Source organism: Eremothecium gossypii, chromosome VII, assembly GCF_000091025.4.
Source record: "Eremothecium gossypii ATCC 10895 chromosome VII, complete sequence".
Taxonomy (NCBI): Eukaryota; Fungi; Ascomycota; class Saccharomycetes; order Saccharomycetales; family Saccharomycetaceae; genus Eremothecium; species Eremothecium gossypii.
In genome coordinates, this window is record NC_005788.4 from 1,461,255 (window position 1) to 1,476,434 (window position 15,180).

General features: G+C 55.7%; 9 protein-coding genes and 1 non-coding gene across 10 annotated transcripts; 4 read left to right on the top strand and 6 right to left on the bottom strand.

Moving 5' to 3' along the window:
• Positions 1 to 4: 4 nt before the first annotated feature.
• On the bottom strand, positions 5 to 76 carry AGOS_t0186. The gene has a single exon. It is a non-coding gene; the product is annotated as a tRNA-Glu (tRNA).
• Positions 77 to 404: 328 nt separating this feature from the next.
• Positions 405 to 2,360, bottom strand: MSD1 (aspartate--tRNA ligase MSD1; the record flags this gene model as incomplete). The annotated part of the gene is made up of 1 exon (NM_211934.1): positions 405 to 2,360. The coding sequence occupies one exon, from the start codon at positions 2,358 to 2,360 to the stop codon at positions 405 to 407; it is 1,956 nt and encodes a 651-aa protein (NP_986872.1).
• A 218-nt stretch (positions 2,361 to 2,578) lies between these two features.
• Positions 2,579 to 3,541, bottom strand: SWD3 (Swd3p; the record flags this gene model as incomplete). The annotated part of the gene is made up of 1 exon (NM_211935.1): positions 2,579 to 3,541. One exon carries the CDS (start codon positions 3,539 to 3,541, stop codon positions 2,579 to 2,581), a length of 963 nt encoding a protein of 320 aa, NP_986873.1.
• A 194-nt stretch (positions 3,542 to 3,735) lies between these two features.
• Positions 3,736 to 4,200, top strand: UMP1 (Ump1p; the record flags this gene model as incomplete). The annotated part of the gene is made up of 1 exon (NM_211936.1): positions 3,736 to 4,200. One exon carries the CDS (start codon positions 3,736 to 3,738, stop codon positions 4,198 to 4,200), a length of 465 nt encoding a protein of 154 aa, NP_986874.1.
• A 329-nt stretch (positions 4,201 to 4,529) lies between these two features.
• On the top strand, positions 4,530 to 6,827 carry SMY2 (Smy2p; the record flags this gene model as incomplete). Its single annotated transcript, NM_211937.2, has 1 exon — positions 4,530 to 6,827. The coding sequence occupies one exon, from the start codon at positions 4,530 to 4,532 to the stop codon at positions 6,825 to 6,827; it is 2,298 nt and encodes a 765-aa protein (NP_986875.2).
• Positions 6,828 to 6,898: 71 nt separating this feature from the next.
• Positions 6,899 to 7,522, bottom strand: SEC66 (Sec63 complex subunit SEC66; the record flags this gene model as incomplete). Its single annotated transcript, NM_211938.1, has 1 exon — positions 6,899 to 7,522. One exon carries the CDS (start codon positions 7,520 to 7,522, stop codon positions 6,899 to 6,901), a length of 624 nt encoding a protein of 207 aa, NP_986876.1.
• A 219-nt stretch (positions 7,523 to 7,741) lies between these two features.
• Positions 7,742 to 9,433, top strand: NPL4 (nuclear protein localization protein 4; the record flags this gene model as incomplete). The annotated part of the gene is made up of 1 exon (NM_211939.1): positions 7,742 to 9,433. The coding sequence occupies one exon, from the start codon at positions 7,742 to 7,744 to the stop codon at positions 9,431 to 9,433; it is 1,692 nt and encodes a 563-aa protein (NP_986877.1).
• A 302-nt stretch (positions 9,434 to 9,735) lies between these two features.
• SSE2 (adenyl-nucleotide exchange factor SSE2) lies at positions 9,736 to 11,829 on the top strand (the record flags this gene model as incomplete). The annotated part of the gene is made up of 1 exon (NM_211940.1): positions 9,736 to 11,829. One exon carries the CDS (start codon positions 9,736 to 9,738, stop codon positions 11,827 to 11,829), a length of 2,094 nt encoding a protein of 697 aa, NP_986878.1.
• A 154-nt stretch (positions 11,830 to 11,983) lies between these two features.
• AGOS_AGR213C (uncharacterized protein) lies at positions 11,984 to 14,053 on the bottom strand (the record flags this gene model as incomplete). Its single annotated transcript, NM_211941.1, has 1 exon — positions 11,984 to 14,053. The coding sequence occupies one exon, from the start codon at positions 14,051 to 14,053 to the stop codon at positions 11,984 to 11,986; it is 2,070 nt and encodes a 689-aa protein (NP_986879.1).
• A 269-nt stretch (positions 14,054 to 14,322) lies between these two features.
• On the bottom strand, positions 14,323 to 15,174 carry DPC25 (Dpc25p; the record flags this gene model as incomplete). Its single annotated transcript, NM_211942.1, has 1 exon — positions 14,323 to 15,174. One exon carries the CDS (start codon positions 15,172 to 15,174, stop codon positions 14,323 to 14,325), a length of 852 nt encoding a protein of 283 aa, NP_986880.1.
• Positions 15,175 to 15,180: the final 6 nt, after the last annotated feature.

Consider the following 15,180-nt stretch of genomic DNA (forward strand, 5'->3'; position numbering starts at 1 on the left):
AATACTCCGATACCGGGAGTCGAACCCGGGTCTCCACGGTGAAAGCGAGGTGTGATAGCCGTTACACTATATCGGAAACTTATACTACATAAAACATAATTGCTAGCAGTGAGTACCACGCCGTCTGTTCGCTATAGTGAGTTGCCGGAGATTATAGAAAGATCCCTGTTGATAAATCGCATGTGCGACTATCTGTTAAGCATCCAGTAGTTGGAATATCCGAAGCTGGTTACTAACGCTTTATTGCGCTATGAGGACTGTTGTACGAGGCGAAATAAAGCCACGACCCAAAATTAAGCCAACTTACCGAGTCAGGGTGAACTATTCGCCCGATAGGAGAGATATCTTGGAGATCTGGAGTCATACATATGTATAATATTTATTTACATGTACTCATGTAGAGCTTATGACTTTTCGGGCACAGGAGCGATGTTGTAGCCAGCCAAAGTTGTTTCAGGTACCACTGACGGACTGCGGACTAGAAGGTCGGAGCCGGTGACACTCTTTGGGAACGCAATGACATCCCTTATGCTTTCCTTGGCACACATCATCGCGACCATCCGGTCAAAACCAATCGCGAAACCTGCGTGGGGAGGTGTACCCATAGAAAAGGCTTCTAGCAGGTGACCAAAGACCTGATCTTCGTTGTTAATCTTCAATATTTGGTTAAAGATATACCGCTGTAGTACTGGATCGTGAACTCTGGTGGAGCCGCCTCCCAGTTCCACACCATTCACAACGAAATCATAGTGCTGTCCGAGGCAGGAAAGCGGCTTCTCAGAAAGCTTTTGGTAATCCTGCAGTCTTACCATTGTAAAGGGGTGATGCATGGAGCAGAGGCGGCTTGCATCATATGCGGGATATTCTGACTTGCGAGTTTCAGTGCCGGACGCTTCTTCCGGGGAAAACAACGGGAAATCGACAACCCACGAGGCAACATCTCTATCAGTGGATTGGTATAATTCTTTACCACGAGGGGAACGAATAACGAGCTGGCGCAGCCGACCTAACGGAGTTGGGTTCTCAAAAAGTTCGTTTGTACGCTGACGCGTGGCACCACAGACAATATCGCCCTGCTTTAGGTCAAAGAACTTGGCAACAAGCTTTGGATTCTCAAAGTTGGCTATCGGAAGAAAAGACTCAAACCAGTTCGATTCTAGCTTCGTATCAGTGATAGGTACAACAATTGGCTTCCGGTAGTTGTATTCATTGGGATCACTTAGATGGGTCCAGTGTTTCTTGAAGTCTTCTGGCGTGTCAAATGCATTGCGTAGAATTAATATCTCGAAGACGGGGAACTGTTTGTGCATGTGTCCATGAACGTTGAACTCCGAGAGGTCCACTATCTTCAGGTCTTTGAAGCGCAAATCAGGCTTGTCAATACCATACTGGGTCATTACCTGGTGATAGGTGAGGCGTGATACAGGTGTGTCCGGGCCACAGGGCACGATATTAAGCGCCTTGTCGAGGGTATGAAGCTTTCCGGAGAGTGCAACCTCATTCCATGTGTTCAGAACCGTGCTCTCTACAACACGCATGACATCATCGCCATTGGCGAAAGCCATCTCCAAATCCACCTGGGTGAATTCCGGCTGTCGGTCGCTCCGGAGATCTTCATCGCGGAAGCAGCGAGCAAGCTGATAGTACTTCGACACACCGCCGGCCATGAGTAACTGTTTGTATTGCTGCGGTGACTGTGGAAGAGCGTAAAAGAGAGGGTCTTTCCCCTGCTTATGTCTGGTTGGCACCAGGAATTCGCGGGCGCCCTCTGGTGTGGACTTGAATAGGAGCGGAGTTTCGACCTCCATGAACCCGAGCTTCTCCAGCGATGCCCGAACCGTCTTAGAGGCATTGTGGCGCATCTTCATCCGGGCTTGGAAGGCCGGGAGCCGCAACTGGAGGTGGCGATACTCGGGAGGATAGCTTTCGGACATCTTACATTCCTGCATCTGCGCAGCTTTCGGATTGCACCCATTCAATGTCCGCAGGCTGGTGAGCTGAATCTCGTACTCGGGCGTCTTCTCATCCTCCTTGAGCCGCTTCTGCACCAATTTACCCTCAATCTGGACGGCATCTTCAACATGGCTCTGCTTCAACAGCGCCTGCGAGTCCACAAGCTGGATCTTGTCACCATTGATGTCTCTAAGGGAGCCAAACACCAGCCCTTTACCCACCTTTCTTGGCTTTCTATCGATCCAACCGTTTATAATGGCGGGCTGTCCCGCAGTGCTACTTAGCACATCCTCAATGCTCGATGCCTGCTTGGAAAATATAAACTTCGCCTGTATGTCCTGATACGATGGAAGCGTCGCCAATGTCCGGCGCTTCGAGCACGCAGCAGCAGCTCTTAGGCGGAACATCTTATCCTAGAAGGCTGCGGTGGTAGTACCGATGTCGAAGAAGAGGAAAACCTGTCAGCAGGTATTTTGTGTAGGCGAAACCCGTTGAGCCTCAGACGCTGCACTTGAATATAAAAGAACAGGAGCTTTCCCAGTGCGTGGAATGAAACACTGGCCCGGCAAAGGAGCAGCCGACCATGCAGTTGCTTTATTTTATATAATGCTGCTTATAGTGTCTATCACGTGACGTCGCTTATGCCATCGACCCAGCGCCATAGGTGGCAGATGCCATTGAGCGATAGCGTACAAACCAGCGTCTCTTTACAGCTCACAGCTATCACGGGAGAGTCTTCATGCTGCCCCTTCAACGTCTGCGCAACGGCCTTACTCTGCGCGTTCCAGACGCAGATGTTGCCATCCTCGCCGCCCACGACGACCATCACATCTGCTGCCTCGGAGTCGGGATACAGAAAGTCCATTCCGCAGGAGTATTTCATGCGGGACTCGCCGCTGGCGTCCTTGAAGGTGCGGACGACGCAGCCGCGGATGAAGTCCCACAGTTTCACCACGCCGTCCAGGGACCTCACCAGCAGGAACTTGCCGTTCCTGCTGAATTTGACCTGCGAAATGGGCACCACGCCGTCGTCGGTCTGCCAGTCCTTGTCGTACGTCAACGTCTTGAGACAATGCCCCGATTCGGTGTCGAAGATGCGGATCAGCCCATCGTAAGAGCCCGAGCTCAGGATTGTCGCGTCGCAGTCGGGGGTGTCAATGGACACCACGGGGTCCGAGTGCGCAGACATGGTCTTCAGCAGCGTGCCACTCAATACGTCCCACTGCTTGATGCTCTCATCGACAGATGCCGTGCACAGTAAGTTGCCCTTGCAATTGAACACCACAGACAGCACCGGTGCCGAGTGCCCCCGCAGCTTATGTAGCCGTCCATATTCGAGATGCGTTATCTCCACCGTGAAGTCCTCCGAGCCGCTCGCGACACATGCCGAATCCGGCGACCAGCAGATATCGTTGATCGGCTCTGTGTGTGTCGTCTCGTACCTGGCGCACCCGCCGTCTCCCACAGAATAAACACAGATCGCCGTGCGGTCCGCAACCGCCACGTAACGTCCATCCGGCGAGACCCGCGCGCACGTCGTCAGCCCGCCAGGGCTCCTTTGCCCGAGGGTACGTTCCAGCTCCAGCATGTCGCCCACGCCGCCGTACGCGTGCAACAGGCAAAAACACGCGCGCGCACCACCATATCCAAACTGCCAACGCAAGCACGGCGCAAAGCCATGCCAGCCGAGTGCGAACTGCTATCTGCGCTCTTGAATACCGTGGCTCTCGCCTGCATTGCGTGTCCTGCCGCACTAGTCACGTGACCTTGCCGGTCTTGAACATGTGCAGTGGCGAAACAACGATCGCTTCTGCAACACCCACGCAAACAGCCATGAATATCGTGCCGCCCAGCAACCGCAGGTCCGCGCTCGCCGCTGGCGATGCGACAGCCGCCTCTGCTGCGCCTGCGCTGCCCGACGTGCTGCGCGAGCAGCGCGCTGCGCGCCCGCTCGCCGCCGAGCTGGCGGACCGCCACCCCCTGGAGTCGCGCCTCCGTGACTGGGACGCGTGCGCCCAGCGCACGCGCTTGGAACAGTACCGGCGCATCTTTGGCGCGGCCGAGCCGGTGCGCCGCACCATGGAGCTCGCCCTCGTCAGCGATGCCGAGTTCGCGCCACTGGGTGCCGCTGCGCTCCACCTGGACGTGCTGAACAACACAGAGGCATCGCTCGACTGGCACGACGTGTACCCTGACGAGCAGCAGCCGGATGTACACGCAGCCATTGAGAGAAGCCTGCGCTTGTGATGTATCGCGATCACGTGACCGTTACCCGGCACATGTCTAAGGGCTACTCCCACCCACACACCCCGTTATGTCGGCTTTTGGCACTCGCGACTAATAAATAGCTGAGATTCCACGTATGAAAAATTTTCTGTTTAGTATATTAAGGAATAACGATTTAACGGGTCAGTACCAGTGCCAGGAAGCCAGTACTAGCTTGATTGCATTGCGTGAGACAGTTTGTAGACGCCCAGTATCGTTGGTTTCTAATTGAGCACGTACCCCCCAGCCCATTCTGTGATTGCCGGTGCCATAATCGACCAGACACGGCAAAAAGTTTCGAAACAGTATCAATGAACTTTAACCAGGATAATCTAAACAGTATCAGCGCTCAGCTGCACGAATTATCGTTTGCGAAACCAGGCGCGGGGCTCCAGGGTTCACAGAGTTACCATAGCTCCACGTCTCTGCTAGACTCGATTGGGATCCAGCGAGCCAAATCACCGTACGCCGGGCAGGAGGGGGCCTTTGGAGGGCCGTTCCAGAAGGGCCAGTTGCCGCTGATGGGGTCGTGGGGACAGGGCGCGTATCAGCAGCCGATGACCCCGTCGACACCGCTTTCGTCGACTGCAGTGACGCCGCTGACAGCCAGTAATGTCCCGCTGAGCACGTTTCAGCTGGAGCATGGCCCTGCAGGACCGGCGCTTCTGCCTGGGGTGGCGGCGCCACCCGGATTTGGAGGGTTCATGGCTGCTCCGCAGCTGCAGGAGACTGAGTGGAACTACATAGACCAGGCGGGACAAATCCAGGGCCCGTTTACGTCAGGGATGATGGACTCGTGGTATGCGCAGCGGTTCTTTATGCAGACTCTTCAGATCAAAATGAGTAGCAACCGGCTCAATCCGCTGGGCCTGGATGAGAACGTCTTTATAACCCTGATGGGACTGATATCGAAGGTGAACGATTTCATCGAGCCGTTTAAGAGGTTCGACGTGATATGCTGGCAGTTCCAGCAGCAGCTACAGGCCCACGAGCAACCGCAGATGCAGACGCCCATTACTTCGCCGGAGTCAGTCCACCCGCATTCCGGCTGGCAACCTACGCAACGTGCGCGACCGCTGGCGCGCATTGATCAGCACGACTACACTTACGAAGAAATGATGCAGATTCGGGATAACGATGGGGGACGATACCAGGAAGTATCTGTAGTCATTCCGATCTCAAAAACGGTGAAAAAGCTTACGGACGAGGAGTATAGCATTGAGTGGGACGCGCATAATGTTAAAATGACTATGCGCCAGGAGGCGTTGGAGCGCGAGGCGCAAATGAAAGCAAAGGCAGAGGCGGAAGAGGAGCAGCGCCGGCAGCAGGAGGAGAGACCAGAGGGGACCATGCACTTACAGATTGCAGACCAGCAGCCCTCCCAAGAGAAGACACAGCCACAGCATCTGCAAAAGCAGCCAGCCGCGCGAGAGCCTCTGCAAGATGTATCTGCGCCTGTGCCTGCAAGACCGATAGAGGCCGAACATGAGCCAGAAGTAGCCGCCGCTAAAAGAATGGAGGCACCCGTACAGCAAGCAGCGGCACAGAGAAACACACAACAATTCGAGACCACTTTGGTACTGGAATCTTCGGCAGAGCTAGATTATCATACCAGAGCACCAGAGGCTGAAGCCCCTTACGACGCGTCTGTGGTGGACACGAAGCCCAAGGAGGCGCCAGCAAAGCGCGAGATCAAGGCGAAACCTGCCCCATGGGCGAACAAGACGCCGGCCCCAGTGGAGGGACCCTCTCTGATCGACATCCAGAGAAAGGAAGAGGAGAAGAAGAAGAAGCGTGAACAAGAGCTACTGTTGAAGAACCGCAAACAGGCGCTGAAGCTTCAACAGGATCTTCTGAAAGAAGAGCAACCATCCATTAGCATAACAACTGTCGCCTCGTGGGCGAGCAAGACTAAGCCCGCAGATGTCATCAAGGCCGTGAAAGACTTTGACGAGACTTACCAGGCGCAGATGAAGGAGAAGGAGTTTATCGAGGAGCAGAAGCGGCTGTGGGAGAAGGCCCAGAAGATTTACAAGACACAGAAGACGGCTGCGAAGCCCGCAGAGAGCGAGTGGACCAAGGTTAGCAGTGCGAAGCAGACTCAGCCGAAAATTGTCCCGAAGGCTTTGCTGCAGCCGGCCACCTACACCAGCCCAGACAAGCTGCGCGCTGTCAGCGCCAGCAGCGCCGTCCCCCGTGTTCCAAGCAAGAAGTCCACTCTCTCGATCAGTTCTTTATCGGCGGCTGCCAAGCAGCCCGCCATTGCATACGGCGGCAACGCCTCGACCTCCGCCCGCCAGGAGTTCTTGAGGTGGTGCCGCTCCCAGATGAAGCTGCTCCCAGGCGTCGAAATAAACAGCGTGCTAGAGATGCTGCTTTCGTTGCCTGCCGGGACAGAGTCGCAGGAAATCATCGCAGACACAATCTATTCTAACAGCTCCATCATGGACGGCCGCCGCTTCGCGGCGGAGTTCATCAAGCGCCGTATCGAGTGCGAGAAAAAGGTAGTCGACCCGCTGACCTGGAGCCAGGCGCTGTCTCTGCCCGATGGCGATACCGACGACTGGGAGTTCCAGGTCGTCGGCAAGAAGAAAGGTAGAAGACACTAGCGTTTATCGATCGCACTACGTACTCCATAGTTATCCTGCCCACATAGTGGCAGTTTGCTTACATAGAAAGTTCACGCGACCGGTTCCACCAGACGTCCGTTCTCGTCGAGCTTCAGCTCCCAGCGCGCGGCCTGCTCTTCCTTCCGCTTGAGGATCGCGTCGTATCTCCGCTGCAGCGCCTGGTTAAAGCATATCTCCTTCGCCACGGTCACGAACAGCTGCGGCCAGCCCGGCTGCAGGCTCTCGGCCTCCTGGATGCACATTTTGAACTCGTAGTCCACCAGCTTGACCTCGTTCTGGTACCGCTGCCAGTAGTCATCACCGACCGACCCGTTCTTGTACAGCACCTCCACGTGCGGCGCGAACTCCTTCAGCTTGATGGTCCGCCGAACGGCCTCCGCGCCGCGGTTCAGCAGCGCGGCCTTCAGGACCTTCTCGTGCACCTTCTCGCGCTCGCTCAGCTCCTTTACCTCGAAGTACAGGTCCCGCGCCGCGTGCTCACTGAAGATACTTGGCAGCCGCGACCGCTCCTCCCACTTTTTCTTGCGGTAGTTGTTGGCGAAGGTCATCAGCGAGACAATCAATATGGACACATATATCAATGGCGTGTAGAAGCTAACGTTCTTGGTCCTAGTCGGCTCCGCTTTCTCCTCGAAGAAAGTGCTGTTGTAGCCCGTGTCGTTGTAGGATGACATTATCGGCTTCTGGCTCGCTGGTCGCTCTTTTGGTCACGGGCTGGTCCTTGGCTGGTGATGGTATAAGGCTAGTTTTAACTTTTTAAAGCGCCCCCGGCCCAGGCGAACCTTCGCCACCGCACCACGCGAGATCAACGGTATAGTGAGACAGTTAGCGGTCTAAGGACGATTGCAGAGCTCCAAGCTACACTAGAGGACTAGAAATATAGGACTACAAGTATGATCCTGAGGTTCAGATCGAAGCATGGGATGCAGCGCGTTAATTGCGAGGGGAGCGAGCAGTTCGGAACGGTGCTAGATCGATGGGTTAAGCTGGTGCACGAGCGGGCGCCGCGAGAGGCCATGGAGGTGGGTGTGGCAGAGCGGCAAATCGAGACACGGATAGCAGCGGAGATGGCGCAAAAGACGGTGGAGCAGCTCGGGCTCAAGCACGGGGACATGCTGAGTGTGAGCTTCAAAGAGACGGGCGGGTCGCTGGCAGTGGCTGCGGCGCCGGAGCGCAGCAGCGAGCTCGCGGTGGACCGGGAGCTGGCGCGCGAGGAGGGACTGATCCGGCGCTCGCACTCGCGCCTCTGCCGACACGGCGACCGGGGGATGTGCGAGTACTGCTCGCCACTGCCCCCTTGGGACCGAGGGTACCAGCAGGAGCAGAACCTCAAGCACATATCCTTCCACGCGCACGTCAAGGAGCTCAACGAGCATACAAACAAGAAGGCGAGCGGCAGCACGTACATCCCGCCGCTGTCGCCGCCGGACTTCCACGTGAACAAGCATTGCCCCGCGCCGCACGAGCCCTGGCCGCGCGGCATCTGCTCCAAGTGCCAGCCGTCGGCGATCTCGCTGCAGCAGCAGGAATTCCGGATGGTGGACCACGTGGAGTTCCAGCATAGCGAGCTCGTGAACGAGTTCATCAACACCTGGCGCAGCACCGGCATGCAGCGGTTCGGCTATCTGTACGGGCGCTACGCGCGCTACGACAACACACCGCTGGGCATCAAGGCCGTCGTCGAGGCGATCTGGGAGCCCGAACAGCACGACGAGCAGGACGGCCTGACCATGGACACCGTCGCGGTGCGCGTGAGCGTAGCCGCCGTCGACGCCATCGCCGCGGACATGGGCCTGATGCGCCTCGGCATGATCTTCACAGACCTCACGGACAGTGGCAGTGGCGACGGCTCCGTCTTCTGCAAGCGCCACAAGGACTCGTTTTTCCTCTCCTCGCTCGAGGTCATCACCGCGGCCCGCCACCAGCTGCACCACCGCAACGCGTGCCGCTTCAGCGACCAAGGCTTCTACTCCTCAAAGTTCGTCACCTGCGTCGTGTCCGGCAACCTCCAGGGCGAGATCGACGTCGCCGCCTACCAGGTCTCCACCGACGCCGAGGCGCTCGTCGACGCAGACATCATCTCCGGGTCCACGCACCCCTCCATGGCCTACATCAACGAGCCCTCCGCCGAGCGCTACGTCCCCGAGATCTTCTACATGCGCCGCAACGAGTACGGCATCACGATCAAGGAGAACGCTAAGCCCGCCTTCCCCGTCGACTACCTCATCGTCTCCCTCACCCACGGCTTCCCTGTCGCCGCAGACACCCCGCCCACCTTTCAGGCCCACACCGGCTTCCCCTGGGCCAACCGCCAGGCCATGGGCCAGTCCCAGGACTACCTCGAGCTGCGTCGCGTCCTCCTGCCGTCCATCGCCGCCGGCGACTACACCGAGCTCCACCGCCGCCTCTCCAGCTTCCACCTGCTGCTGTATCTACACTCCCTGCAGATCCTCGACGCGTCCGAGTGGCGCCGCCTGGTCACCGTCGCCACCACGCCCGCCCCGCGCGGCGTGGAGGCTGTCTACGATCTCATTTCCGGGCCTGGCTGGCAGACCCTGGTCATGATCCTGCAGGAGGCTGCATAGCCGCCGAGCCGATCCCCGCTCTCGGGGACTCTTTGCCTAGTGTCCGCCGGCATACCCTAGCTCAGTATTCTCCTGCCCGCTCTGCTGACCGCTGCACGGGGCCTCATCCCGCGATGGGGTCCGTATTCTAGAATATTCCAGGTCACAGCAAACGGGGGTTGAAAAATTTTCGGCGAAGGTATTAAACCGTTTATGCTCATCAACTTCACCAACTGGAGGTAAATTGCACTTAAGTAGAGTACCTTTTCCGTTGCAGGATTGTATTAGCGATAGAAGCTGCAAGCGATTATAGAGTCGGTGCAATGAGTATCCCATTTGGTCTAGATTTCGGTAACAACAGCTCTGTGCTCGCTGTGGCGCGCAACAGGGGTATCGACATTGTGGTGAACGAGGTGTCCAACCGTTCGACACCATCGTTGGTCGGGTTCGGGCAGAAGAACCGGTTCCTCGGAGAGGCGGGCAAGAACAAGCAGACGTCGAACATCAAGAACACGGTGGACAACTTGAAGCGGATTGTCGGGCTGGACCACGCGCACAGCGACTTCGAGGAGGAAGCCAAGTTCTTTTCGTCGAAGCTCGTGAAGATGGAGGACGGGAAGATCGGCGCGCAGGTGCGGTTTGCGGGCGAGCAGCAGGTGTTCTCCGCGACGCAGATTGCTGCGATGTTCATGAACCGCGCGAAGACCATTGTGCAGGACGAGACGAAGGGCAAGGTGACGGACGTCGCGCTCGCGGTGCCTGCGTGGTACAACGAGGCGCAGCGCTACGCGGCGGCGGACGCAGCGCGCATTGCGGGCCTGAACCCAGTGCGCGTGGTGAACGACGTGACTGCGGCTGCCGTTTCTTACGGTGTGTTCAAGACCGACTTGCCTGAGGGCGAGGAGAAGCCCAGACGCGTTGCGTTCGTGGACATCGGCCACTCGTCATACACCTGTTCCATTGGGTCTTTCAAGAAGGGCGAGCTCAAGATACTCGGCACTGCCTACGACAAGCACTTCGGCGGTAGAAACTTCGACCGTGCCATCACCGAGCACTTTGCCGAGGAGTTCAAGGGCAAGTACAAGATCGACATCAGAGAGAATGCCAAAGCATACAACAGAGTCATGACTGCTGCTGAGAAGCTGAAGAAGGTGTTGTCCGCCAACACTGCTGCTCCATTCAACATTGAGTCTGTGATGAACGACGTGGATGTCTCTTCTCAGTTGACTCGTGAGGAGTTGGAGGAGTTGGTTGCTCCATTGTTGAAGCGTGTCACTGAGCCCGTTACCAAGGCGCTAGCGCAGGCCAAGCTCACTCCAGAAGACATTGACTTTGTTGAGATCATTGGTGGTACCACCCGTATCCCATGCCTAAAGAACGCCATTTCTGCTGCGTTCAACAAGCCATTGTCCACCACCTTGAACCAGGATGAGGCCATTGCTAAGGGTGCTGCTTTCATTTGCGCCATCCACTCTCCAACTCTAAAGGTGAGACCATTCAAGTTTGAAGACATCCACGAGTACTCTGTGTCCTACCACTGGGACCAGCAGGTTGAGGACGAGGACCACTTGGAGGTGTTCCCAGCCGGTTCTTCCTACCCATCCACCAAGTTGATCACTCTACACCGTACCGGTGACTTCACCATGACCGCCAAGTACACGAATCCTGAGGTGTTGCCAGCCGGTATGCCTGAGGAGATCGCCAAGTGGGAGATCACTGGCGTCAAGGTCCCAGAGGGCGAGACTTCAGTGCCTGTCAAGTTGAAGCTAAGATGTGATCCATCTGGCTTCCACATCATTGAGAACGCATACACTGTTGAGGACATCAAGGTAAAGGAGCAGATTCCACCAGCTGCTGATGCTCCAGAGGATGCTGAGCCAGAGTACAAGGAGGTCACCAAGACCGTTAAGAAGGACACTCTCCAGATAGTTGCTCACACTTTCGCTTTGGAGGAGGCTGTCTTGAACGAGTTGATTGAGAAGGAGAATGAGCTAGCTGCACAGGATAAGCTAGTTGCTGAGACCGAGGACCGCAAGAACACTTTGGAAGAGTACGTCTACACTTTGCGTGGCAAGTTGGATGAGGAATATGCCGCGTTCGCATCTGATGAGGAAAAGACCAAGTTGAAGGATATGTTGGCTAAGGCAGAGGAGTGGTTGTACGACGAGGGTTACGACTCCACCAAGGCCAAGTACATTGCCAAGTACGAGGAGTTGGCTTCTTTGGGCAATGTTATCAGAGGCAGATACATGGCCAAGGAGGAGGAGAAGAGACAGGCATTGCGTGCCAAGCAGGAGGCTGCCCAGATGGCTGAGATGGCTGAGAAGCTTGCAGCCCAAAGAGCTGCTGAGCAGAAAGCACAGGAGTCCAAGGCTGAATCTGACAAGGATGCCGAGGGCGACATCGACTTGGATTGAATTTAAAACCATCCCTGCCCTTTCAATGTACCATTTCAGTATTTTTTATGTACATATAGCTATGTTAAATGATAAAGAATCGTTAATAAAGTGCATGGATTATGTTCATAAATAAGAGACCATACGATTACCTAAAAATTAGGGCTTGTAGTCACTAAGCCATCCTGCCGTTTTGCGCCGTTCCAGAACTGGTACTACTCAGAACTTCTAACATATCCACGGCAGTTACGGCCTCGTCCACACTGCCGTAAAGGCCCAGCTTCAAGAACTGCAAATGGTCATGTGGGATACCCTCCTGGTACAGTAATTGCCTCGATATGAAGTCTGCCTGCAGTCTGGTAATGCCGCTCTTATCGAATTTGTTCTTCAGGTCACGAATCGATGACCGACAAAAGATAACATAAATGCCCCTCTTGTGGTAATTGACCACCATGTCGACCAGCGCTTGCAGTGCAGACATGTCGATGTAAGTCATGCCCAGCAGGTCCATGATAATGTACTTCACGTAAACGTTGTCCTTCAGAGTGGTGACTCCTGAAACAGGACGGAGAGAGGTTGGATAAGAAGGGTGAACGTACAGGGAGCCGTACTTTTCCAGCCGTTTAACCTTTTTCATAAGATCTGGCACGTTCCAGAAGACGAGTGGCTCTGGAACCTTGATCACCATGGTTTTTTCAATCTCTTCTAGAGGGATTTCCTCATTATGCTCCGAATAAATATTACGGAATTTCTTGGTGATGGGATCCTTGCCAAGTATCTGTATCCGAGATTGCGTAGTATGCTTCAGTAGTCTTATCATGGTCAGGCCGAGCCCCATCACAAGTCCGAACTGGGGTGACCATATTAGCGTGCTCAGCACGACGGCACTAAATGTGATCAGTTCTTGGTAACCACTGACCGACCAATAGAAGAACATGTCTCCTGGAACCTCTTCAAGTAGATTGTATGCAATAAATGAAATTATGACTGCAAGGATGCACAGGGGCAGGTAATGAAAGACTCCCATTAGGAATCGCATGCAGAAGATGGCGGAAAGTGAAACGAATATACCTGCCATCGGCGTCTGCGCGCCGCAGAAAATGTTGAGTTTGCTCCTGCCATAGCCACCAAAGGCTGGCAAGCTACTGAAAACGGACCCGACGATATTAATCAAACCCAAACTCACAAGCTCGCGGTTCGAGGACACATCAATATCGAAGGTGGCGCTGATGGATTTAAACGCAGTCGCGGACTCGAACAGACCTAAGATCGCAACTAGGAAAGACGCATCGAATAAGTCTTTGAATTCCTGGAACGACTGGATGGGAACCTTGATATGATCCTTGTTCGGTGGTAGATCTCCGACAATCGGCAGGTTGTACTTATTATCCCAGTCGTAGTAGAAACTCAGTAGGATGGACCCCAAAACTACAAGCAAGAGGTCCGGAAAAAACGTTAGTTTGGTCCAGCCATACTTGGCAGTCAGGTACTTCTTGAGATATTTCGAGAGCAGTAAGATCGAAAACGCTGCCACCGAAAGCTTGACACTGAAGGGATTTGAGTATTCTCTTGCATTTTCCAAGGCGAATACCAGCTTGTCCCAGGCTGCCGATCCAACCTTCCCCTCCTTCAGGGCCTGCTTGTACCTGTCGTCTATCTGCAGCTGAGGTAGCAGCTCTGTGATCAGCATGACGACGGCCAGCGCAGAGGTAAAACCTTTCAGAAAGGCCTTTGAGATTGCATTGTCGATGAAACCGAGCCTGAAGATGCCCATGGCGAACACCAGGACCCCTGATATGCATCCGATAACCGCAACGGTCATCAACGGTTCAAGCGACTTGTGCGCCCATGCATCGCAGCTCTGGCCCACCACAAGGGACGCAACCGTCTGCGGCCCTACAACCATCGTCGGGACGCTGCCGAAGACTGCATATATCAGTGGGGGGATCACCAGTGCGTACAGCCCTGCGTATGGTGACACATGTGCCATAGTGGTCAGCGAAATGGCCAGCGGTATCTGGAATGACGTCAGCGTCAGCCCAGCAAGCATGTCCTTCGCCATTTTCCCCCAGGAATACTCTGGCAGCCAGCGTAGAATGGGCAGGTAGTAAGACACATAAGACTTTGTATCGTGCCTTAACGGTTTGTCGACTTTAATGGCCCTGTAGCTCCGTAACGACATGGTCGACGAGGCAGGCATCACTCCCGGCCGCGGGAGGAGCGTGCGACTCGATTCATCAGACATCGCAGAAAGTATGGAGCAGAGGACCCCGGCTATCAAGGGCTGCTTTCTGAAAAGATTGTTCTTATAAGGGGGGAGCCGTGAAAAACCATAGTTAAGGTTATTTCATATTATGCACACATCATTTCCAGCCCTCGGAATTATGCGGAAGCCGGCTGGCAGTTCTGGGCGCCGCTTCGCTACTGACGGGAACTACAGTACTTCATAGATACGTAATTATGTGCATTTTGGCCTGGATGCAGCGGCCCAGGTCGCTGGGCAAGGCCCGAAAGTCACGCCTGCGTCTGCTTGGCCGGGTGGCGGCCCTCCCGGGCCTTATTCTTCTCGAACTCTGCGAAGACCCTTATAAACACGGGCACGTTGTCCCAGCCCTCGGTGTCCTCCTGGTCGGGCGACGGACGCTGCGCGGCCTTACGGCGCGCAGCGAGGTGGCGCTTCTTGGCCTCGATCACGGCCTTGGGGAGCGGTGCGTCGCGGGCGCCGAACAGCGCCGCCACCTTCAGCGGCTCGCGGTGCTCCAGGTGCTGTTTTTGGGCTCGCAGGCTCTCGGGTATGTTGGCCTCGTCGAGGTCGCGGATGGGCGGGTCGAAGTCCGCAGGCCACTGCAGGCCCGTGCCACGGATGGCCTTGGCCGCGAGCTTGCGCTGCTGCTTCCACTGCCGCAGGTCCTCGTTGTATAGTGTCCACACGCAGTTCACGCAGCCAGACATGCAGCAGTTATCGGGTTCCACGGGCCTGGATGGCACCGCGACACCCGCAATCACACGTGTCTCGCCCACCAGCATGCGACTCGTCGAACGTGGCGGCTCGCCGCGGATCCGCCCCCCGAACAAGCCTGCCATGCGTTCCTCGTCGGTTCCCTCTATATCCTGCGAATTGCCCTCGAAGGTCATCCACCGCCGGGCCGGCCGCAGCGCCGGCCCGGCGTACTTGTGTCTCGCATTCGCAGCGCCTACAGTGGGCAACCAGGCCCTCAGCATCTCGTCCTTGCAAGTCGTTATCGCGCCGGTAGTGCAGCGGGAGGCCCGGACAAAATTCTCTCTGAGATTTAGCTTATGACGTCTGGGAGAACCACTAGGTGCACTACACAAGATGGGGCTACCTAAACTATATAAAACATACATCGGATA